At 50.1% G+C, this 22,158-nt stretch overlaps 3 protein-coding genes across 8 annotated transcripts; 1 reads left to right on the forward strand and 2 right to left on the reverse strand.

Moving 5' to 3' along the window:
• Positions 1-140: 140 nt before the first annotated feature.
• On the forward strand, positions 141-9,013 carry HMBS (hydroxymethylbilane synthase). Of its 5 annotated transcripts, none has more exons than XM_064375481.1 (14): positions 141-326; positions 3,347-3,400; positions 3,707-3,779; positions 4,282-4,331; positions 4,417-4,472; positions 4,888-4,965; positions 5,196-5,273; positions 5,403-5,478; positions 6,579-6,692; positions 7,314-7,352; positions 7,591-7,710; positions 8,258-8,311; positions 8,434-8,520; positions 8,609-9,013. In XM_064375481.1, the coding sequence occupies exons 1-14, from the start codon at positions 294-296 to the stop codon at positions 8,780-8,782; spliced, it is 1,086 nt and encodes a 361-aa protein (XP_064231551.1). In that variant the 5' UTR covers positions 141-293; the 3' UTR covers positions 8,783-9,013. The 5 variants fall into 5 exon arrangements, with proteins under 5 accessions (XP_064231551.1, XP_064231552.1, XP_064231554.1 ...); XM_064375482.1 differs by lacking the exon at positions 141-326 and adding an exon at positions 482-770; XM_064375484.1 differs by lacking the exon at positions 141-326 and adding an exon at positions 999-1,016.
• A 1,204-nt stretch (positions 9,014-10,217) lies between these two features.
• LOC105729521 (histone H2AX) lies at positions 10,218-11,008 on the reverse strand. Its single transcript, XM_012470329.2, has one exon. It carries the CDS (start codon positions 10,863-10,865, stop codon positions 10,434-10,436), a length of 432 nt encoding a protein of 143 aa, XP_012325752.1. The 5' UTR covers positions 10,866-11,008; the 3' UTR covers positions 10,218-10,433.
• Positions 11,009-12,390: 1,382 nt separating this feature from the next.
• On the reverse strand, positions 12,391-18,684 carry DPAGT1 (dolichyl-phosphate N-acetylglucosaminephosphotransferase 1). 2 transcript variants are annotated; one of them, XM_012470328.3, is made up of 9 exons: positions 17,043-17,699; positions 16,566-16,686; positions 16,178-16,391; positions 15,812-15,958; positions 14,309-14,393; positions 13,762-13,950; positions 13,363-13,450; positions 13,041-13,196; positions 12,391-12,962 (listed from the first exon to the last, which is right to left on the reverse strand). In XM_012470328.3, the coding sequence occupies exons 1-9, from the start codon at positions 17,201-17,203 to the stop codon at positions 12,897-12,899; spliced, it is 1,227 nt and encodes a 408-aa protein (XP_012325751.1). In that variant the 5' UTR covers positions 17,204-17,699; the 3' UTR covers positions 12,391-12,896. The 2 variants fall into 2 exon arrangements, with proteins under 2 accessions (XP_012325751.1, XP_012325750.1); XM_012470327.3 differs by having other exon boundaries at positions 12,391-13,196; positions 17,043-18,684.
• Positions 18,685-22,158: the final 3,474 nt, after the last annotated feature.

The raw sequence follows: 22,158 nt of genomic DNA on the forward strand, positions 1-22,158 counted from the left end.
AAAGGAAGCGCCATAGAAGCTGTACTACTTGCTCATGCCACAGCGGGGTAATGTAGAGGTCGAATGGGAAGGTCCACTCTGCCGCAAAGTTCCAATTCCCGCCCAGAGGGAGGCACCTCCCCTTCGAGAGACGGCGCCGGAAGTGACGCGAAGCCCTGCGGAGACTAGGAGTCCGACTGTAGGACGAGCTCGGGCCCCACGTGTTCGCGGTGCTCGCTGGCCGGAGCCCCCGGCTTCCCAGGGCCGGGGGACCATAGCGGCACCCGCACACAGCCTACTTCTCGAGCGGAGCCATGTCTGGTAACGGCAACGCGGCTGCAACAGCGGTGAGTGCTGAGCCGGTGACCAGCACACTTTGGGCTTCTGGACGAGCCGTGCAGCGATTGGCCCCAGGTTGCCATCCTCCGTCGTCTATTGGTCGGAACGGCTATCCATTTTTTTTGTCCGAATAGTTTTTAAAGGACCGGTTGCCCTTCGAAAGGAATGGGGAAATCAGAGAGCGGTGGTGCTAGGTTAAGAGTGAAAGGATTGTCTGGAACAGAACGGCGTTCCTGCGGGCATCTGGGTGGGATTCCTGTCAGGCCTGGGATGCATGGCTCTAGATTTAGTGACCCAGACCACGAATGTTCGTCTACACAGGCGGGGCCCTTTCACTTGAGGCTGGGCCGAGGCGGATGCAGATGCGGCACCTTTCGGAAGACACGTTCCACTTTTGATTCAGAGGAGAGAGCATAAGCCAAGCCCCCGAACTGCAAACAAACGTCTTGGAAGTGTGCCTTCTCTCTTTTTCTATTGTAGTGGTCTCCCAGCTACAGCCAACTCTCCAATCCCCAGCTGAGATACACCCACTGAATTACTACCGCGGGTGGGAGGCCACCGTGGGCCCTCCCATTACAAGCCTGCCTGCCAAGCTCTGGGCTTGTGCACAGGCAAACTGCAGAGCTGGTGGAAGCCACTGCCAGCCTGAGATAAGAAAGAGATGGGGAGCTGCTTATCTCCCTCTGTCCAGCCAATTGGTGAGGGGTGGGATTCTTTGCTCGTGCAGTCATTCCAGAGCCCTGGACTAGGAGTAGGAAGATCTGAATCGTAGCCCCAACTCTTCCTGTTGTTAGCTGTGTGACCCTGGGCAAGTCACCTCACCCCTCGGTGCCACTCTGCTTCTGTAACATGGTGCCAAAGGTGCCTGTCTTGTCTACTTGATAGGATTGTTGAGAAGACAACAATATGCAAAAGCAATAGCTTCAACATAGAAGTGCTCAGTGTTTTATTTTTTAATGAAATGGTTTGACTTGAATATGCTGTGCACATTCAGTGAACTTAAGAAATTATTTGAACCTAGTAGTTCTGGGACCTTAGATTACTTTCTGTGGGCTCCCTGTGGCCCAGAATTTTGGTGGCCACGTTTAGTATTTCAAGCCTAGCCTAATTTGCAAAGGGTCTCCCAGGATCGATTTATTGGAGTGACCACATGGAGTAGACCAGAGTCTAAGGGCAACAAGCTGTCACCTGCTCCAGCAATAGAGGCCCCAGATGTCTGGGTGCAAAAGAACTCCACAGCACCCTGGCCAACATGGTGAAACCCCGTCTCTACTAAAAACATAAAAATTAGGCCAGGCACGGTGGCTCATGCCTGTAATCCTTGCACTTTGTGAGGTCGAGGCAGGTGGATTGCCTGAGCTCAGGAGTTCAAGAACAGCCTGGGGAATACGATGAAACCCCATTTCTACTAAAAATACAAAAAATTAGCTGGGTGTGGTGGCATACGCCTGTAATCCGAGGTACTCAGGAGGCTGAGACAGGAGAATTGCTTGAACCTGGGAGGCAGAGATTGCAGTGAGCAGAGTTTGTACTATTGCACTCCAACCTGGGCAACAGAGCAAGACTCAGTCTCAAAAAAATAAAAATAAAAATAAAAATTGGCCGGGCATGGTGGCTCACGCCTGTAATCCAAGCACTTTGGAGGCCAAGGCGGGCGGATCACCTGAGGTTGAGAGTTCAAGACCAGCCTGACCAACATGGTGAAACCCCGTCTTGAAAAAAAAAGGAGAAAAATAAAAATAAAAATAAAAATTAGCCAGGCATAGTGGCATGTGTCTCTAATCCCAGCTTCTTGGGAGGCTGAGTCAGGAAAATTGCTTGAACCTGTGAAGCGGTGGTTGCAGTTAGCTGAGATTGTGTCACTGCACTCCAGCCTGGGCAAGCAGAGCAAAAAAAAAAAAAAAAAAAAATGGGGGGGCGGGGTAGGAGGGGAGAAAAATAAACAAATGAATAAATAAAAAGGAACTCCATAGGATGAACATCCCAGATCAAGGAATGTCAACAGTATCAGTATCTACGGTGGCTACTGTCTGATGTAGAAAGAAATGGGACCTCCGTCTTAGACTGAAGAATTCAGTTCTACCTGCTTGGGAGTGAATACTTTTGTCCAAGGTACTTTGGCAGGAGGAAGAGGCGTGTCCCTTTGAGTTCTTGGCTTGGGCTCTGGCCTCCCAATATTTCCTTCTTGGTGAAACCAGAGGCAGCACTCTAGGTGAATGAACGTTAGGCAGCGCGGCCTCATATGGAATATCTGAGGCAGAAGAAACCTGAGTCCAAACCTCTTCATTTTATAGATGAACAAACAGGTCCTGATGGGACAATGCACCCAAGGTCACCCAGCCAAGAGGCTGAGCAGGACTGTATATCAGATCTGTTTACTTCAGTCTTAATGTATGCAGTCCAGCCAGATTAAGGAACCCTTAATACTGTCTGCTTTCCCCACTCTGAGATCTTCATCCTCTTGAGTTCTTTTGTAGCCAGACATCTGGGCCTCTTGCTGGAGAAGGTGGCAGCTTGCTGTTTTTAGACTCTAGTCTACTCCATGTGGCATCTCGATGGCACTGAAATTTTCTCAAGTGCCTCCTCTGTTGTAGATAATGAATCTGTCCTCCAGTGACTCAGCACTGGTTCCCCAGTGTGGTCCTGGCTGCCCTACCCCTGCCAGCTGCAGGCCCCACCCTCCCTGTGGCCAGGCTGATAGGCCTTATCTCTTTACCCACCTGTTGTGCACCACACTCCTACTGACAACTGCCTTGGCTTCAGGGCTCAGTGTCCTGGTTACTGCAGCGACAGCAACAGCAGATCCTACTATTGCCTCCCTCTGGTCTCTGCTTCTGTGGGTCCATGAGGAAGGCAGAAGGAACTGAGGAAGGTTAAAGAGACCAGCCTTGGAGTATTTCCCCACTCTGAGACTCAGCTGGCCACAGGCTGAGTTCTTTTCTTCCAAGCCAGTGATTCTGGTTCTTAGACAAGGTGGTGAGGAACACAAGGAACAGAGGGGACTGTGACCTGGGAACTTTTTCTGCAGGAAGAAAACAGCCCAAAGATGAGAGTGATTCGTGTGGGTACCCGCAAGAGCCAGGTGAGTGCAGGAGCTGGGGTGGAGGAGGTCTGTCGGAACAGTTGTGATGCTCACAGCATCACAAACTGGGGGACTCAGAGGGTTGGTTCCTAGCATGGAGGAGGTGGGGTGGCTGGGCGGGGGAATGGCAGATTACATTCTATGGCAAGATCATCCCTAGGCTGGGAAAATTGTTGGAGTGCAGATGACTCCCAAGCCCCTTCTCATTCCCAGATGGAAATTCCGGTCCCTTCAGCATCTGCCTAACCTATGAGAGTCTGAACAGTGGCTGGGAAGGGCAGGACTAATTGAAATCTCTACCCCCAGCTTGCTCGCATACAGACGGACAGTGTGGTGGCAACACTGAAAGCCTTGTACCCTGGCCTGCAGTTTGAAATCAGTGAGTTTTCTGGAAAGGAGTGGAAGCTAATGGGAAGCCCAGTATCCCAAGAGGGGAGAACACAGCATTTCTGACTTTGCCTATGACTAAAGCCTGTCCCGCTGCCCCAAGAATCCCTCTTGGCTGCTCCCACCTCCAAAGGTGCTTTCCTCTGAATACCTCCAGCTCTGACTACCTGGGTTAGGGGAGAACACAGCATTTCTGGCTTTGCCTATCACTAAAGCCTGTCCCGCTGCCCCAAGAATCCCTCTTGGCTGCTCCCACCTCCAAAGGTGCTTTCCTCTGAATACCTCCAGCTCTGACTACCTGGGTTAGCCTGGCATTTAACATCTTGAGCTTTGGGTCTTTTTTATGAGTGTTTTTGGTCTTCTGCTCGATTGTACATACTCAGAGGGCAGGGATCAGGGCTTACATGCCTCTGTCCCTATCATGAATTGTAGCACAGTGCTGGCCTCAGTAAATGTTGATCAATGAGCACCTGATTGATTGACTCTCTCCTCAGTTGCTATGTCCACCACAGGGGACAAGATCCTTGATACTGCACTCTCTAAGGTAACATCATCTTTCCCCCAATTCTTGTCCCCACTCTTCTTTTCTTCCCTCAAGGGATTCACCCAGGCTCCTTCTTGCCCAACAGATTGGAGAGAAGAGCCTGTTTACCAAGGAGCTTGAACATGCCCTGGAAAGGAACGAGTAAGTGAAGATAGGAGTGTGGTGCCCACCCCCCACCGCCCGGCGCCCTGGTCTCTTGCTGGGACCCTAGTATGTTAGGTCTTTTGCAGGGACCCCAGATGTCAGCTAGACTGCTGGGCTTAAACACTCAGAGAGGCTAAAGGCAGCTCATAGATAGGTTTTTTCAGCCTTCAGAAAAGGAGAGTGTCTTGGTTCTGAGCCATCTGGCTGCCTGGACTGCAAGAATGGCCGGGGGAGGGAGGGTAGGAGGGAGGGTGAGAGGAGAGCAGGTTTCAGGCTCCTGAGGTCTTGGGAAGGCATGCTTCCTGAACTGCCCTAGGCTCCACCACTGAAGTAGACCCAGGGATGGGTGGAGAAGGGGTGAAGGCTGGCTGCTCATACCCTTTCTCCTTGCCCCCCTCTCCCATCTTTGTAGAGTGGACCTGGTTGTTCACTCCCTGAAGGACCTGCCCACTGTGCTTCCTCCTGGCTTCACCATAGGAGCCATCTGCAAGTAAGAGTCTTGCAAGTAAGGGGGCTTGGGCAGGGGTCGGCATCATGTGAACCTTTGCCTTTCCCTTTGGGACCTGACCCTCTGCTTCAGGGTTATCTCCTCTGCCCTGAGGAGTGTTGATTGGTGGCAGAAAACTCAGGAAATACCAGTGAGTTGGCAATCGAGAGAGAGTAGAGGTGATCTGAACTGAAATTTCTTCCCTCATTTTATGCCCTTCCCTCATCCCCCAGGCGGGAAAACCCCCATGATGCTGTTGTCTTTCACCCAAAACTTGTTGGGAAGACCCTAGAAACTTTGCCAGAAAAGAGGTAAGTGGGGCCTGAATAGGCAGCTTGGTGGGATGTGCCCAAAAGATGGAGGGATGGGAGGAGGAGGAGAGGAAAGAAACAGTGACAGCCTAGTGTTAAAATCTCATTGTAACCTCTCTCTCTTGGCAGTGTGGTGGGAACCAGCTCCCTGCGGAGAGCGGCCCAGCTGCAAAGAAAGTTCCCACATCTGGAGTTCAGGAGTATTGTATCCTTTTAGAAGAGGGATGGGGGCAGCAGCCAAGGAAAAAGACAGGGTCTAGAGGACTCTGGGAGTCCTGAGAGTGGAAGGGGCTTCCAGCTAGCAGCACACGGGGTCAGTGGCCTGTCTTTCCTTCCATCCACTCATCTGTCCACTCATTTATAGTCTATAATGTTTTCTTAGCCCCAAGCAAGTGCTTGGAATACAAGGCATTGGGGATAATGGTGAGCAACATAAACATTGCCCCTGCATATGAAGAGTTTACTTTTTATTTAGGGATAATGCAGTTATACTGAACAGTGACTGCTTCTGAAGGGATAGAGAGTACCTCTTTTTTTTTTTTTTTTTTTTGACGGAGTCTTGCTCTGTCGCCCAGGCTGTAATGCAGTGGTGTGATCTCTGCAACCTCTGCTTCCTGGGTTCAAGCAATCCTCCTGCCTCAGCCTCCCAAGTAGCTAGGATTATAGGCACCTGCCACCATGCCTGGATAAGTTTTGGATTTTTAGTTGAAACAGGGTTTCACCATGTTGGTCAGGCTGGTATCAAACTCCTGACCGGTGATCCACCAGCCTCCGCCTCCCAAAGAGCTGGGATTACAGGCTAGAGCCAACACGCCCGGCCAGTACTTCCATTTTTATATGCTATTATTATATTGTTTTGACTTTTACAATGAATATGTAGTACATTTCATAAAACTAAATTTAAAAATAATATGTGCTAATGAAGTTGCGAAGTTTTTGGAAACTTCTAGTTGGAACATCTAAACACAGAAATCTGGGGGTCAGGGAAGGTTTCTCAGAGGTCTTGTAACCTTGGGCAAGTTATTTAGCCTTCCTATGTCATTTCCCTCATCTATAAAGTGGGAATAATACTACTACCTTCCTCACAGGGCTGTTGTGAAGATGAAATGAGCTGACATATGGAAAGTACATTTAGAGCGGTGTCTGGCATGTAGTAAGTATGATATAAGTGTTAGCTGTTACCATTAAGCTGACAGCTGGAAGATGAATGAAAGTCAGCCAGCTAGAGAGGTTAAGACTCAAGCAGAGGGAACCGCATGAAGCCCCAGATTGCCTGACACTATGGTCCTTAGCAACTCTCCACAGCGGGGAAACCTCAATACCCGGCTTCGGAAGCTGGACGAGCAGCAGGAGTTCAGTGCGATCATCCTGGCAACAGCTGGCCTGCAGCGCATGGGCTGGCACAACCGGGTGGGGCAGGTAGGGTCTGCCCCATCCTCTCCCCAGTTCGTCTGCGTCTCCTTTCTGCCTTACATCATACCCAATTTAGGATTTTTAGACTTTATGATTGTGTGAAAGCCATACACATTCAGTAGAAACTGTACTTTGAGTACCCATACAGCCATTCTGTTTTTTACTTTCAGTACAGTATTCAATAAATTGCATGAGATTCAACACTTTATTGTAAAATAGGCTTTGTGTTAGATGATTTTGCCCAACTATAATAGGCTACTGTTAAGTGTTCTAAAAACACATAAGGTAGGCTAGGTGTATTAAATGCATTTTCAGCTTATGTTTGCAACTAACAATGGGTTTATCATGATGTAACCCCACTGTAAGTTGAGGACCATCTGTCTTCACTTCTTGACCACCCCACCTCTAACACCACAAGCTGGGAAGATTGCAAATCAGAGGCCAGACTCTAGGCCTTCATGGAGAAAATTTGAAAAAAAAAAAAAAAAAAAAAAAAAAAGGACAGACTCACAGACTCACACTTAGGTCTACCCAGGCTTTCTAGATTATAGGGAACCCCCAACTCGCTGCCAGGTGTTTTAGACATTCCCATGTCCACTCTTCTGACTACCTGTTCTGCCTCCACAGATCCTGCACCCTGAGGAATGCATGTATGCTGTTGGCCAGGTATACTTGACCAGGGAAGCCACGTGTTGACATACCCTTTCCCTTTGTTCTCAGCCAAGAAGTTGGTCTCACAACCTTCTGCATCTGCTTCCCCAGAATAGCATTCTCAGGGAGGGGCAGGCCTTGGGATTCTACCAGTCCAGAAGACCCTGGGGAGCAAGTAGATAGAGGTGTTCCCATGCTTGGTGCCATTGGTTGGGGAAAATCAGGCCTGATGTCTAGGGTGTTTTTCCATCAGGGGGCCTTGGGTGTGGAAGTCCGAGCCAAGGACCAGGACATCTTGGATTTGGTGGGTGTGCTGCATGATCCTGAAACTCTGCTTCGCTGCATTGCTGAAAGGGCCTTCCTGAGGCACCTGGTAGGTAGGACCTGTGCTCCACCTGTGGAGGGCTGGGGACTTGGAGAGCTGGGAAGGGTGGTGGGGAGACTTCTCACATGAATGCTTTGTATATGGTGCTAACTCATTCTTGTTGAATGTTGTGTATGGAGAGGACTAGGTATGGGCCCACAGTTGCCTTTTCAGTGGTGTCCTCAGGTCTGTGGTCACAGGGTGGTATTAAGAGCCCTTGGAAGCCGGGCGCGGTGGCTCACACCTATAATCCCAGCACTTTGGGAGGCCGAGGCGGGTGGATCACGAGGTCAAGAGATCGAGACCATCCTGGTCAACAAAGTGAAACCCCGTCTCTACTAAAAAATACAAAAATTAGCTGGGCACGGTGGCGCAGGTCTGTAGTCCCAGCTACTCAGGAGGCTGAGGCAGGAGAATTGCTTGAACCCAGGAGGCGGAGGTTGCGGTGAGCCGAGATCGCGCCATTGCACTCCAGCCTGGGTAACAAGAACGAAACTCCGTCTCAAAAAAAAAAAAAAGAAGAGCCCTTGGAGCTCATAGCAACTTCTCATTGCAGGAAGGAGGCTGCAGTGTGCCAGTAGCTGTGCATACAGCTATGAAGGATGGGCAAGTAAGCAGGGAAAAATGGGTGGAAAGGCAGGGAAGGGAGGACTGTGTTATTGTTTCCTGTACATCCAGGCTTCTAAGCAGTCCCCTCTCATACTGTGTTGAGGCAACTGTTTTCTTCCCCAGCTGTACCTGACTGGAGGAGTCTGGAGTCTAGATGGCTCAGATAACATACAGGACACCATGCAGGCTACAATCCATGTCCCTGCCCAGGTACCAAAGCTGCAGGGTGAGGGGGTTAATAAACAAGAGTGCATGTAATCTCTCTTGTTCTCACCAAATCCCACCTTCACTTATACAGCATGAAGATGGCCCTGAGGATGACCCACAGTTAGTAGGCATCACTGCTCGGAACATTCCGCGAGGACCCCAGTTGGCTGCCCAGAACTTGGGCATCAGCCTGGCCAACTTGTTGCTGAGCAAAGGAGCCAAAAACATCCTGGATGTTGCACGTCAGCTTAATGATGCCCATTAACTGGTCTGTGGGGCAGATGCCTGGGTTGCTGCTGTCCAGTACCCATTCTCATGCTAGCTGGGGAGCAATTACCCCAGGAGACTGAACAGTAGGGTCCAAGCCTTCCAGGGATTTGCCTCAGGCCTTGATGACTGCCTTGCCTCCTCACTATGTGGGGGCTTCATCTCTTTAGAGAAATCCAAGCCACAGCCTTTGAATGTAACCAGCTCTAATAAACCAGCTCTGAAGGTGCTTTTTGTTGTTTTTCTTTCATGGGGTGGGCAGGAAGATATGAACAAACACAAAGCCCTTTCATCCTTACTTCTGAGGCTGGGACTTTTGCCCAAAGTTCTCCTGGAACATCCTTTCTGCTTCTGCCTCAATAGTTTTCATTTCACACAGAATAAATTGTCTCCCAGAAACACTGAGAAACAGAGCCATAATCTTAAATTCCTATGGTTTGTCCCTTCTGTAGTTAACAGTAGAGCCTATTTATATTGCATGGTCCCTCCCACCCCCACTATCTCGGGAAGGTATACAAAGTCACAAATTCTACAACCCTCTTGCAAAATGAAAACAAACGCTCCATTTAAAAAAGAAACAATCCTTTAATAAAATTAGTCCATCTAAAACTCCCCAATGCCTCAGGTTCTAGTCTTGGAAGGGTTAGCTGCAAAATTCCAGTTCGGAAGCCAACAGAGGCTCAGTCCAGACGGGGATTAACCAACTTGTGCTGGTATCTAGGTGCTTGGATTGCCGAGTAGAGTTTGCTGGAAGGGAAATGGGGCAGCCTGGGGAGGCCCGAAAGGCCTGGCTGCCAGTTGGCTTCCGCGAAAACGACTCTTGCTGTCCACATAGCCAGCCGTGAAGCCAAACTGCAGGCCTCTACCCTCCCCCAAATGTCCTCCTAGGAGGCAGTCACTCGGGAGGAAGATGTGCCTGTTACCAAGTGTTTCGTCCCGGCCCCAGCGCAGACCTATGAATGAAGATGGAGATCTGACGTGAAAGGCCTGAGTCCCGGCCGCAGAGGGGGCGCCAGACGGCTATCAGCGAGCGTATCTCTCCCACCAAAGCTTCCAGGCCAGCGGCCACGTCCGAAAGTCCTGGGCTAAGCACCACGACGGGGGAGGACCAGACGCCCCGGCTGCAGCTGCCGAGGGACTCACTCACCTTCAGGGCCGCCCGTCTCTCGGCCTGGGCTGCCCACCTCGGCCCTGCGTCAGAGCGGAAGGCCAAGTCTTCCAGAAGCTGCTGCGGCCTCCCCGCAGCCCCTCAGCGACTCAGGATGGGGCGGCTGAGTCACGAGCGCCGAGGCGGGCAGGTGCGGCGTCGCCGGTCTCCCCCCCAGCAGGCTCGGGTCCTCCGCGCCCCGGCGGTCACCGAAGAGCGCCCTAGCCGTTTCCGGACCGCCCGAGCCCTACCGGAGAGAGGCCGGCGGACTTGGCAGGGGGTGCGGGCCAGGAGCAGGGGCGGACAGGGACTCCAGGCCGGGCGGCGGGCGAGGGGAGGGGAAGGGAAGGGAAGGGAAGGGAAGGGAAGGGAAGCAGGAGCCGCGGCCCGCTTGCTCCGCAGTCTGAAGTGGCTCAGCTCTTTCCGTGAGGTTGGTGGTGGCCCTTAAAAGGGCCTTTGTGGTGGCATGGGGAGGCCTGGCGGCCGGCCGCGACGCGGGCCCTTAGTACTCCTGGGAGGCCTGGGTGGCCTTCTTGCCGCCCGAGGGCGCCTTCGGCCCCACGGTGGCGCTGGTCTTCTTGGGCAGCAGCACGGCCTGGATGTTCGGCAGAACGCCTCCCTGGGCGATCGTTACGCCGCCCAGCAGTTTGTTGAGCTCCTCGTCGTTGCGGATGGCCAGCTGCAGGTGGCGGGGGATGATCCGCGTCTTCTTGTTGTCGCGGGCCGCATTGCCCGCCAGCTCCAGGATCTCAGCGGTGAGGTACTCCAGCACTGCCGCCAGGTACACGGGCGCGCCGGCGCCAACGCGCTCGGCGTAGTGGCCCTTCCGCAGCAGCCGGTGTACGCGGCCCACGGGGAACTGGAGGCCGGCGCGCGACGAGCGCGACTTAGCTTTGGCGCGGGCCTTGCCGCCAGTCTTGCCGCGGCCCGACATGCTAGCGAGGTAGACCGGTGAAGCTCAACGGCTCTGAGACAACAAGACAAACACCCTCCGCAGTCCAACTGCTGTCGCGCGCGCGCGCCGAGAGGCCGTCTTTATAGGCCCCCAGGACACACCTCCGCACCCTCCTGATTGGCTCTTTTCTCCAGTACCCTCCTCCAATTGGTTGCGGTTAACCCTTGGGTGTCGCGCCTCTGCTGAGGTAGCGCGCCCGTTGATTGGTCGAATTTGAAAACCTTTTGCCCGGGGAGAAAAGGCGAGAAGGAGGGGTAGCGCTCAGACGGCCAACCACCCGCGAATGTAGCCAATCCTTGTAAAGCGCGCGAGATTTAAACGGTACAGTCGGAAACCAGAAGCTGAAGACAAAAGGGGTGGAGTCTGAGGCCACCTAGAAAGCTTCTGGGTAATTGTGCTGGCGTAGGAATTTTAAAGGACAGGGGTCAATACTACAGCTACCGCTGCCTCCCTTTCCAGGTCAGGTCACTCTCTATACCCTTCTCCTACCTGGCAAAGGGAGAATGGGAAAGGGAAGAAATTGGACCCCTTAACGTTTTTTCTTTTTTTTTTTTCAAATAGACCGGGTCTCGCTCTGTCACCCAGGCGGGAGTGCAGTGGTGTGATCTCGGCTTACTGCAGCCTCAAACTCCTGGGCTCAAGGGATCTTCCCTGGTCAACCTCCCTAGTAGCTGGTACTCCAAGTGCACCCCACCACACTTGGCTAATTATTTTTGTAGAAACAGAGTCTCGTTTTGTTGCCCAGGCTGTCTTGAATTCCTGGGATCAAGCAATCCTCCTGCCTCGGCCTCCTAAAGTGTTGAGATTACAGGTGTGAGCCACCACACCCAGCGACTCTCTGAAAGTTTGATCCCATTCCACGGAACAGGATAACTTCAATCTTGTGGCCCTCCATGCCACCTCAAGTATCAGGATTTCTTTTTTGTTTTGAGACAAAGTCTGGTTCTGTTGCCCAGGCTGGAGTCAGTGGCACATCTTGGCTCACTGCAACATCCGCCTCCCAGGTTCAAGCAATTCTCCTGCCTCAGCCTCCAGAGTAGTTGGGACTACAGGCGCACACCACCACATCCGGCTAATTTTTGTATTTTTTGTACAGATTGGGTTTCACCATATTGGCCAGGCTGGTCTCGAACTCCTGACCTCGTGATCCATCTGCCTCAGCCTCCCAAAGTGCTGGAATTACAGGCATGAGCCACCATGCCCAGCCAGGATTTCAATATTTATTCAACATGTTCTGTTTGGTCTCAGTTCTGTTCATTTCTTGCTAGAAGAAAGGAGAGAGGAGGCCACTATTTGAACCCTCCTCCGTGGCTAATTAATAGGAAGAGCACTGAAGGTGGAGTCAACCTGAGATCTGTTTCTGGCTCTGCTGCTTACTGCTATCAGAACCACTGTGAGTATCAGATTATGCAAGGGAGAGAGATAGGCATCCTGTTGGAGGAAATACTCTTACCAATCCTCTCAATCTACCCAAAAATGCCCATATAGGAAATATACCTACAGGAACAATAAGAAAAAGACAACACTTTATTGTCTCCATTGGGAGCATGTGGCCCCCTGTTCAGCTCTTACTAATCAGAACACTTAATTTACAATCAAATGACATGTCACCTTGGAGCCTGTGTCCCTAGCCCTGGCCCAAGTTCTATCCCAAAGACCAGCAGTTCCTTGAGAGTCAGGACTCTGAAATTTGAGTGTGGATAACTGCAAAAAAAAAAAAAAAGAAAAAAACTGCTGTATCCCACCCTATGAGGATGCAAAGACGGGATGGAGAGGGAGAGAGTGGCAAGTTGCAGGAGGCCATAGGCAAAGTCCAATCAGTCGTCAGTAGAGGACAAGAAACGCCCAGGATGCCAGTGATCACAGGGAAAGGAAAATGCTGAGAACAAAATCTGGAGGAGTATGAAAAGTGAGAGATGCCTGGGCCAGGAGGCAGTCTTGGTCCGGAGAGAGGTCAGCCTGAGTCAGGAATCCTAGAGACTGTGAGGTAAAGGACAATGATCAAGGGACTCAGACATCATAGAAGAGTCGGACGAGCTGGTATCGAATGGAGAAGGTGATGGCACTGCCCAGGATCTGCAAGGAGAAATGGGCTGGAGTAAGAATCATGAAGAAAGGGAAACAAGGAGGTAGAAACCCTATCCCCATCCTCACCTGCAACAGCAGCAGGAGCAATGTGAGGTTTCTCTCATGTATGGGCCCAAAGATTTTAAGTAGCAAGTTGATGAGGGTCATGTTGTTACATTCAGTGAATTCACCATCCTCAGTCTCACTCTGGTGGACTGTCACCAGCCGGAGGCTATCTGCCACCTGGAGGGGCCAGAGGTGAAGAGAACTTCAGCTAATACCTATGCTTCAGGAATGTGGCTCTGTTTAATGCTTCCAAGTTCCCCTTGGATCTGATGTAGGCCTAGGTTCCCCATTCCTCGAGGTCAGGATGGCAACCTAGGGCCTTACCTCCTTGTTACCCTGTTACCTTTAAAATAAAGGTGCCCAAGAAAGAGAGGCTGTTGGTCTTGAACTTGGAATAGCTCATCTCCAGTTTGCCTGTCTTGATATTGAGTCTGCAGGGGGAAGATAGCTTCATGTGACTGGGCCACTATTTGAACCCTCCTCCCTGTGGCTAATTAATAGGAAGAGCATTGAAGGTGGAGTCAACCTGACATCTATTTCCAGCTCTGCTGCTTACTGCTATCAGAACCACTGTGAGTATCAGATTATGCAAATAAATGTGCTTTGTAAGTTATAAAGGGCTACTCACATGGAAATAGTCCTTGTTTGGGCCTACTCCCTTTGCACAGCAAATGTATAGGCTTGCATTAGATATCCCAAGTGAAAATGCTATGATGTCCATTTCAAGCCCCAAAGCGGCTACCTGGGTATGCGGTGGCGAGGGCAGGGGATGATATGCAGGAGCTGAGGCAGTGAGTAGAGGAAGTTGAACACCTGGGGCATGAAGAATAGTAGCATGGTCTTGCTGAAGTGTCCCAAGATGCCCACCACGGCAAAGGTCATGCCAGCAAAGTAACAGAAGGTATCTCCCACAAACACCCGTGATGGGTACCTGTGTGGGGGAGAGGATCTGAGCCAGTGGCAAGAGGCATTACCAACCCTTTCTCTCACATTACACCCTATGGGCACTGGACTGGCCTTGACCCTAGTTCTGACTCAGAGGAGACTCCAGTTGCCCAGCAATTCTGCAGGATCCAAGGCCCTGAATTCATCTGTTCCTGGGACCTCCATGCACTCATCCCCAACTACTGCTGGGTAGAGAGAAATTTCAGAATACAACCAACTGAAGATGCAGAAAACTCCACAGAGGTATGCACAGGTGTAGCCTCTCCACCACAAGGTGGGTTATGATAAGGACCATCTTTACCATGTGTTCAGGTAGTTGCCCCCTTAATCCAAGGCCTACTTACCAGTTGTGGTAGAGCAATCCCAAAGTGGTGAAAAAAAAGGGTATCATGAAATAGAGGGAAAAGACATGATCATCTCGACAATCACCTTTGGAAGCAAGGAAGAAAGAAGGAAAAGTTAATACCCACTTCCCCTGAATACCTTGATCCTATTTTTATCTAAGTTCTGTTTACAGCTGTATCATCTACCTCACCCAAATCACTTTCAAGAACTCAGTACCCCTTTTATGTCACCCAAGGCAACTCCCAATATTCTACCTCTTTCATGAAGCCTTCCTAAACTAGTTACTGTCTTAAATTTGGTTTAGACCATTCTGACATAAGTTTGGATACCAACTTTGTTTCTTAGATGTATGACCTTGATCTTGATCATCACGTATTTAACTTCTCTAAGCCTGTTTTCTCATCTGTAAAATAGGGCTGATTATAACATCTGCCACATAGAACCATTACAAGATTTAAATAAGATAGTGTTTAAAAAGTACTTAGCTTTCATAAACACTTGTTGATGTTCATCAGCCAAAGACCATCAGAAACACATCTATAGTTCAAAGCTAGGTTTAATGACTTGTAAAAAGGGAGACTTCAGAAAACACACACCACTGAGAACCACAGAATGTCTCAGTAAGACAGTGTTAGGAGGGGCTTATAGTAGGATTTGTTTTGAGTATTTTGGGTGAGGATGAAAGAGAGTTTTGCTCTAGACTGGATGCTGTTAGAAAGCAGAAGTAATTCTATGATCAAGCATTTTAATGTTTAAGAAGTGGCAGGAACTGGCTGGGCACAGGAGCTCAAAAGTGTAATCCCAGCACTTTGGGAGGCCAAGGCTGGCAGATCAGTTAAGCCCAGGAGTTCAAGACCAGCCTAGGTAACAAGGTGAAACCCGGTCTCTACAAAAAATACAAAAATTTATCTGGTGTGGTGGCATATGCCTGTAGTCCCAGCTACTCGGGAGGCTGAGACAGGAGGATCATTTGAGTCAGAGGATACAGTGAGCTAAGATCACGCCACCACACTCTAGCCTGGGCAACAGAGGGAGACCTTGTCTCAAAAAAAAAAATGTGGTAGGAACTGAGTTTTATTGGAAAGCAGCAGCAGTTGCTAATGTTAGCCGAGAGAAGGGATCTTGGCCATTTTGTGGGTTGCTCAGTGTTCTTGTGATTTTGTCTGTACTCAAACATGATTATAGAGGGAGGGGTCTAGTTTTGGTCTCATTCCATTATGGTCACAGAGTGACCCTGTGTAATGTTGGGGTTCTGTGAAACTTTATATTCAATGGGAGAAGATCATAATCAAGCTATTAGTGCCAATCCAGCTATAAATGATGGGGCTGCTATTTTTCTTTCTCACTTTTAATAAGTCTGCATTGTTATTTGCAAAGTAAGTAGCTTCCCTTATCCTCTATAATTACTAAACATATTTTTTTTTCTGAGTTTCCCAAAGCTATATATCAGGCCACACCTTTAACACTCAGACTTCTCTCTCCCCACCTTCAATTCTACCTACCTTCCAACTCTACCAGGTTGAAGACAATGATGGAAGCAGAAATGACTAGTGACTGGCCAGCCTCCAGGCCGTTAATTCCTGCTAGGATATTGATGGCATTGGTACAGAACACTGCCAGCAGCCCCATGTAGACATAGTACAGAATTCCTGGGGGGAGACATGGTAGGAAAAGAAGTAGTGCCACCTAGGGGAAGAGGATTTAAGAATTTGAGAAAAGTGGTGAGGGCAGAGGATAAGATGAAGTGTCACCAAAAAGGATCTGGGCAGACACAAAGACAGAAAAGGAACACTTGGAAGATAACGTGGAGCACCAGGAGGGGTGCCCTGAAGTAGGTGCCATAGGAGCAGCAGTGCAGGACTACTTACCCAAGTCCAGATGCAGGCCAAGAATCGGGCGGAAGGGCTTGGGCACCACGATGGTCGTGTTGCCAAAGTTGGTGAAATAGACCATGAGGAGAGGTAGTGAGGCAGCTGTGGGTAGCAGCAGCTTATGGCGCCAGCGCAGATTCAGTACATCATCCGCAAAGCCCAGGAAGATCATGCAGCAGATGGCAAGGAGGGCACCTATCAGGGCCACAAACTGGGGGAGGCTCGGGCAAGTCCATGACTCAAGCCTGCTCCCATTCCACCTTTTAAGAATTCCTGTCTTTTCTGATCATTTCTTAGCCCGTCCCCCCAAGCCCAAATAACCCCAATTCTCTCAGGTACCTCCCAGATCCCAGCCACAAGCAACCACCCCTCTGAACCCACTTACTTCATGGTGGGGGAATGCCTTACACTGCTCCTTCACAAAACAGTTCAGGAAGGGGAAAGGAATGAAGCAGAAGAGGATGATAAGGAAAACTGCACCGCTGATCACTCCCTGGGATTCTGGGCTGTGGCCCAGCAGCAAGGAGGCGAGGGGAGGCGGGGAGGAAAGGGGGCGTGGTCACTCACTAGTGCAGGTATTACAATAACCCAAAGTGATCTCCTCATTCCCAGTTCTTTATTTTGGGAAGTGGTGAGGGGGGCGGAGGAAGGAGAGCACCACTCTTACAGTCCCTAAACACCCAAGGGTCCCTACCCATCCCTTCCCCAATGCGAGTAAGTACCCATCACCTCTCTGAGTCCCAGGCTGTCTGGGTTAGTTCTGAGTCTCCACGAATGGTCTAGCACCCCGGTCCCCGCCCCCACCCTGGCTACTCCCTCCTTAGCCCTTGTCCCCTGCCTGGACCCGTGTACGGCTGCTCACATCTGCTGTCGGCTGGATTTGTTGAGGTCCTGACCACAGAGGCGCGCAGCGATGAAGTGACCCCGGAAGGCTGGGATGAGGGTGACTGTGGCCACAAATCCCAGCAACGAGACGATCAAATTCACCAGCAGCGGCATGGGTAATTCCGATAAGGCCCACATGGTGACCGGTCAGGGGCCTGGCTCCGCCGCCTCTTCAGGTAACGGGCAAGCTGAGCAGCAGTCCTGAGGCCTCAGCGGTATGGAGTGGCCGCTCCCCACAGGCAGGCTCTTCCCACACCAATCTGAGCAAAACCCAACAACTCTGACTTGAGCCGCCTTCGGGACCCCCGAGAACCTCTCTAAAGCAACCTAGGTTCTGCCTCGCTGCACCTGCGTACCTACTGTTTCCGCCCGGATCTTATTCGCTGAACAACTATCACTGCGGAAGGCGGCGGCCGCCATTTTTAATATGGGCACTAGAGTGTGGAGGTGGGGGTGGAAGAGAAGTATGATTCTGAATTTCATCCTTTGTTCGAGAGTAGAATCATCGCGAGAGTATCGGAAAAGCAATGAAAGAAAGGCAGCCAAGAACGGATGCTTCCCTAACATTATGTTAAAGATACTTCCAGAGCGGAAATGCCAGTTGCCCGGTTCCAAGATGAATGCCTCCTTGTACCACGTGTCTGACACCGCTCACATTCCGGTTGCCGTCAGTTTTAGCTCCGTCTGCCTCCGTAGGTCAAGTTTAAAGGGCCCGTACCCCGCCCTTAATCTGGGAGGCCTCCGGCTCCAGGAAGATGGCTATCGAAAGGCAGGGGGTGGGGAGCAGGTTCGAGGATGTGGAGCCGCGCCTGTTCCTTGCAGGAAACTTGTTGCCAAGGTAATCGGAAGCCAAGGTAAACGCAGCTCAGTTCCCGGAAACGCAGCTAAGATTTGGAAGGATGGTGTAAATTCTAAAGCGTAGATCTTTGAAAAGCCCCTCCCGGGCCGGGCGCGGTGGCTCACGCCTATAATCCCAGCACTTTGGGAGGCCGAGGCGGGTAGATCACGAGGTCAAGAGATCGAGACCATCCTGGTCAACATGGTGAAACCCCGTCTCTACTAAAAATACAAAAATTAGCTGGGCGTGGTGGAGTATGCCTGTAGTCCCAGCTACTCAGAAGGCTAAGAGGAGAATTGCTTGAACCCAGGAGGCGGAGGTTGCGGTGAGCCGAGATCGCGCCATTGCACTCCAGCTTGGGTAAAGAGCGAAACTCCGTCTCAAAAAAAGAAAAAAGAAAGAAAGAAAGAAAGAAAAGCCCCTCCCACTCTGTTTTTCTTGTCCTCGATCCTGATATTTTTTCTTAACATCTCATCCACCTTCTGCCCCAACTGTAGCAGTTAGTTGCCCGGCAACCGAGCTCAGCACTTCAGTGAGGGATTGGGAGTACCCTCAGGTCTTGGGTAACTCGAGACTTCTTCTTGGTCCTGGATCACTGCATTGTACCAAGCTCCCACAAAGAGCAGATGGAGATTTCAAGGCTCTGGAAAAAGCTGAGGCGGCAGAGGAATCAGACTCACAACTGGCTTCCTGGGAGCCTGAGGAACTCACAGTCAGTTTTTTTCCTGCAGGTCACTATGCATTTTGCTTGGCCTGTGCCCCTGCAAACAATTCACCAGTATCTTTTTTTTTTTTTTTTTTTTTGAGACGGAGTTACGCTCTTATTGCCCAGGCTGGAGTGCAATGGTGCCATCTTGGCTCACCGCAACCTGTGCCTCCCGGGTTCAAGAGATTCTCCTGCCTCAGCCTCCCGAGTGGCTGGGATTACAGGCATGCACTGGGATTACAGGCATGGGATTACACCCAGCTAACTTTGTATTTTTGGTAGAGAAGGGGTTTCTCCATGTTGGTCAGGCTGGTCTTGAAATCCTGACCTCAGGTGATCCGCACACCTTGGCCTCCCAAAGCGTTGGGATTACAGTCGTGAGCCACCCCGTCCAGCCAATTCACCAGCATCTTTATTACCTTCATTCCTGCACAGGCCCTTAGGCGGCACATGATTTCCGTTGTCAGAGATGAAATCACCACTAGTGAGTTAGGGAAAGGACTCCAATAGCTTAGCACTTTGTCCACTCTTCCCTCTACAGCATGTTCCAGAAGTCAGGGTCATGTTGACTCTTTTTAAGCCAAAAATAGTTTCTTCTTTCCCTCAAAACCAGATGTGAGGCTGGGTGCAGTGGCTCACGTCTGTAATCCCAGCACTTTGGGAGGCCAAGGTGGGTAGCTTACTTGAGGTCAGGAGTTCAAGACTAGCCTGGCCAACATGGTGAAACCCTGTCTTTATTGAACATACAAAAATTAGCCGGATGTGGTGGCACATGCCTGTAATCCCAGCTACTCAGGAGGCTGAGGTGGGAGGATTGCTTAAACCCGGGATGTGGAGGTTGCAGTGAGCAGAGATCGTGTCACTGCACCCCAGCCTGGGCAACAGAGGGAAACTCTGTCTCAAAACAAACACACAAACAAAAAACCCAGTTGTGAATTGGCTTTTCTACTTGAAAATGGCTCTAATTAACAATAACAAAAACGCAGATATGTATAAAACACATAAATTCCTGTAATTTCCTTGCTAGTATTCTAATAAATTTTCAGTACTTACACTGCTATTATTTTTCTGTGTGTGTGTTGTGTGTATGCACGTGTGCCCCTCTTAAACTAGAAGCTCCCAGGAGGCAAGTGTTTTCCACAGGGTGTTCCCATGGGGCTGGGAACACAGACATCTGTGTACAAGGAAGGCATCATCACACATAATAAGGCTGAGTCTGAAAGAAGCACTGAGGGGAATCGGTGCCTATGGAGGGAGCAATCAGTTGTGACCAGGGTAAGTGGTCCTGAGGAAGAGAAGTATCATTTCAGTAGATTTTATAAGAGTAGAAGTGCCTTTCAAAGGCAGCGACAGTGAGACGCCAGAAGCAGGTGGAAAGGAGGAGCTTGTGGGATCCCAGAGGAGGCAGCATTCAGTTATCTTGTTGATGATGAGTATGCTGAGACTCCCTGGAGGTCTGAGAGCCAGTCTGTATCTATTTCCTTTTTTATTAGGAAGCCAAGCCTAATACATCTTCCTTGCCAGTCTGATATTGGGAAGCTTTGTCTCTTTCTTCTCCAGAGATCATTAGCTCTCCCTGCCACCACCCTCCTGGGGAGGGCAGGAGGACATAATCAAGGGAAGAGACACCAAGGATTAATCACCCACATACACATGTGACCATCAGAACATGTTTACTAAGATACTTGTCATATAATCTGAGTATTTTTGTTCCCATGATGGTAAAGTACCAGTTGATTATCAGACTAATCAGAAGGAGAAACAAACACGTGACTTTTGGCGTCACCTGAAATTGTGTGCCTTTCCTCATAAAAATTCAAAGCATTTGCCTGAATGCTGAAGCAGGCCCTAGGATTCACAGACCAGCTGACTTGTCAGCAGCCATGGACTGAGCAGTGTTTGAGACGTGCATCTCTTCTAAGTAGCCCTGAGTGCCTCCCAATGAGCAAAGCTAATCTACTAAATCTGATTGCTAGACAAAGCCTGTTCCAAAAATGTTTCATAGTGCCCAAAAGACAATGAGACCCTTCTGGATAGTCTGGGGCTGTGACATCTGCAGGACCCTATCTGTGGCTCTGTCCAGGCAGCTGAATCACTCTTTTTCCCCTTTTCCTCCTACCTCTCCCCTTTTAGTCTAGAAAAAAAAGTTGTTAACTAAAAGCAAGCCCTAGGATTTGCCATTCCACTGGCATGACATGAATGATGTTTCAAAAGATAGAAATGGTATAGAAATTCTCAAAGTGTATTTGAGGATTTTCTGTTAAACTTCTTAAAATTACAAAGTTTGGGCTGGGCGCAGTGGCTCACGCCTGTAATCCCAGCACTTTGGGAGGCCGGGGTGGGCGGATCACCTGAGGTTGGAAGTTCGAGACCAGCCTGGCCAATATGGTGAAACCCCATCTCAAAAAAAAAAAATTACGAAGTTTGTTAATCCCTACTATGTGCATAGGAAGCTCTTCAGTACTGTCGAGGATGAACTGATATAAATGCAGTTGCTTGTCCCCAAGGAGCCTACTTCAGCATATTTAGAGCATCTTGAATTTGAGGGAAGAGAGATGACTAAGACATCGTTCCCACCCCTAGGCAGCTTCCTGATGAATGGAAAAAGTAGACATATAAACAATCAGCTAGACTCTAAGGCAGAATGAAATAAGTGCTAGAGGTCTAAGTAATGGGTGAAAGAGGGAGGACTAGGCTGAGTGTGGTGGCTTACACCTATAATCCCAGGATTTTGGAAGGCCGAGGCGGGAGGATCACCTGAGGTTAGGAGTTTGAGATAAGCCTGGCCAACATGGTGAAACCCCATCTCTACTAAAAATAACAAAAATTAGCCAGGCGTGTTGATGCATGCCTGTAGTCCCAGCTACTTGGGAAGCTGAGGCAGGAGAATTGCTTGAACCCGGGAGGTGAAGGTTGCCATGAGCTGAGATTGTGCCACTGCACTCTGGCCTTGGCAACAGTGACTCTCTGTCTCAAAAGAAAAAAAAAAAAAAAAAAAAAAGAAGAGGGAGGACTAACTAGGGAGACTCATGTAAGACTGAATTATGAAGCAGTATCTGGCGGCATAGGACCAAACACTCAGTGGAGGAGTTGAGGGAATAAGTCAAAAGAAGTCAGAGAACGGAGATCATTGGGAGGTCTGAGGGTTCCTGAAGGATTCTTCTGGGAAGAGGTTCTTGATAGTGAAACTTTCTAACTGGACAACTTCCTGCACAACCTGCTCCCCTAACCCTAGCTGCTCTGCCTGACAGCTTCCTCCTGCATCCCTGGGTTCTGGCCCTGAGTTCTCTTCTCCCTTGATTTCATGTCTTTTCCCCTTGAGATTGGAAACCCAGATCCTAGGAATTTCCACTGTTATGGCAGTCCAGTGACAATGCATGTGCAGGGCCACAGGAGGTTACCTCATTCACCCCCACCTTTCCCCATCATTCCTTACAGGGAAATCCAGGGAGCCCCAGGCTACCCCACCACCTCCTGTGACTCAGACAAACCTGTTGCTGAGCTGCCAGGTTCTGTCTAGCCCTGCAGCTAGACACTTCAGAGGTCATT

This window comes from Aotus nancymaae, unplaced genomic scaffold (assembly GCF_030222135.1).
Source record: "Aotus nancymaae isolate 86718 unplaced genomic scaffold, 86718_ANA_hifiasm-v0.15.2.pri h1tg000012l, whole genome shotgun sequence".
Classification (NCBI taxonomy): domain Eukaryota; kingdom Metazoa; phylum Chordata; class Mammalia; order Primates; family Aotidae; genus Aotus; species Aotus nancymaae.

Coding starts and splice junctions, on each gene's coding strand:
- HMBS (XM_064375481.1), top strand. CDS start 294: ATGTCTGGTAACGGCAACGCGGCTGCAACAGCG. Junction 7,353..7,590: donor GCATGTATGCTGTTGGCCAG/GTATACTTGACC, acceptor TTTTTCCATCAG/GGGGCCTTGGGTGTGGAAGT. Junction 7,711..8,257: donor GGGCCTTCCTGAGGCACCTG/GTAGGTAGGACC, acceptor TTCTCATTGCAG/GAAGGAGGCTGCAGTGTGCC.
- LOC105729521 (XM_012470329.2), bottom strand. CDS start 10,865: ATGTCGGGCCGCGGCAAGACTGGCGGCAAGGCCCGCGCCAAAGCTAAG.
- DPAGT1 (XM_012470327.3), bottom strand. CDS start 17,203: ATGTGGGCCTTATCGGAATTACCCATGCCGCTGCTGGTGAATTTGATC. Junction 16,687..17,042: donor AAATCCAGCCGACAGCAGAT/GTGAGCAGCCGT, acceptor GCTGGGCCACAG/CCCAGAATCCCAGGGAGTGA. Junction 16,392..16,565: donor AGGCATTCCCCCACCATGAA/GTAAGTGGGTTC, acceptor AGCCTCCCCCAG/TTTGTGGCCCTGATAGGTGC.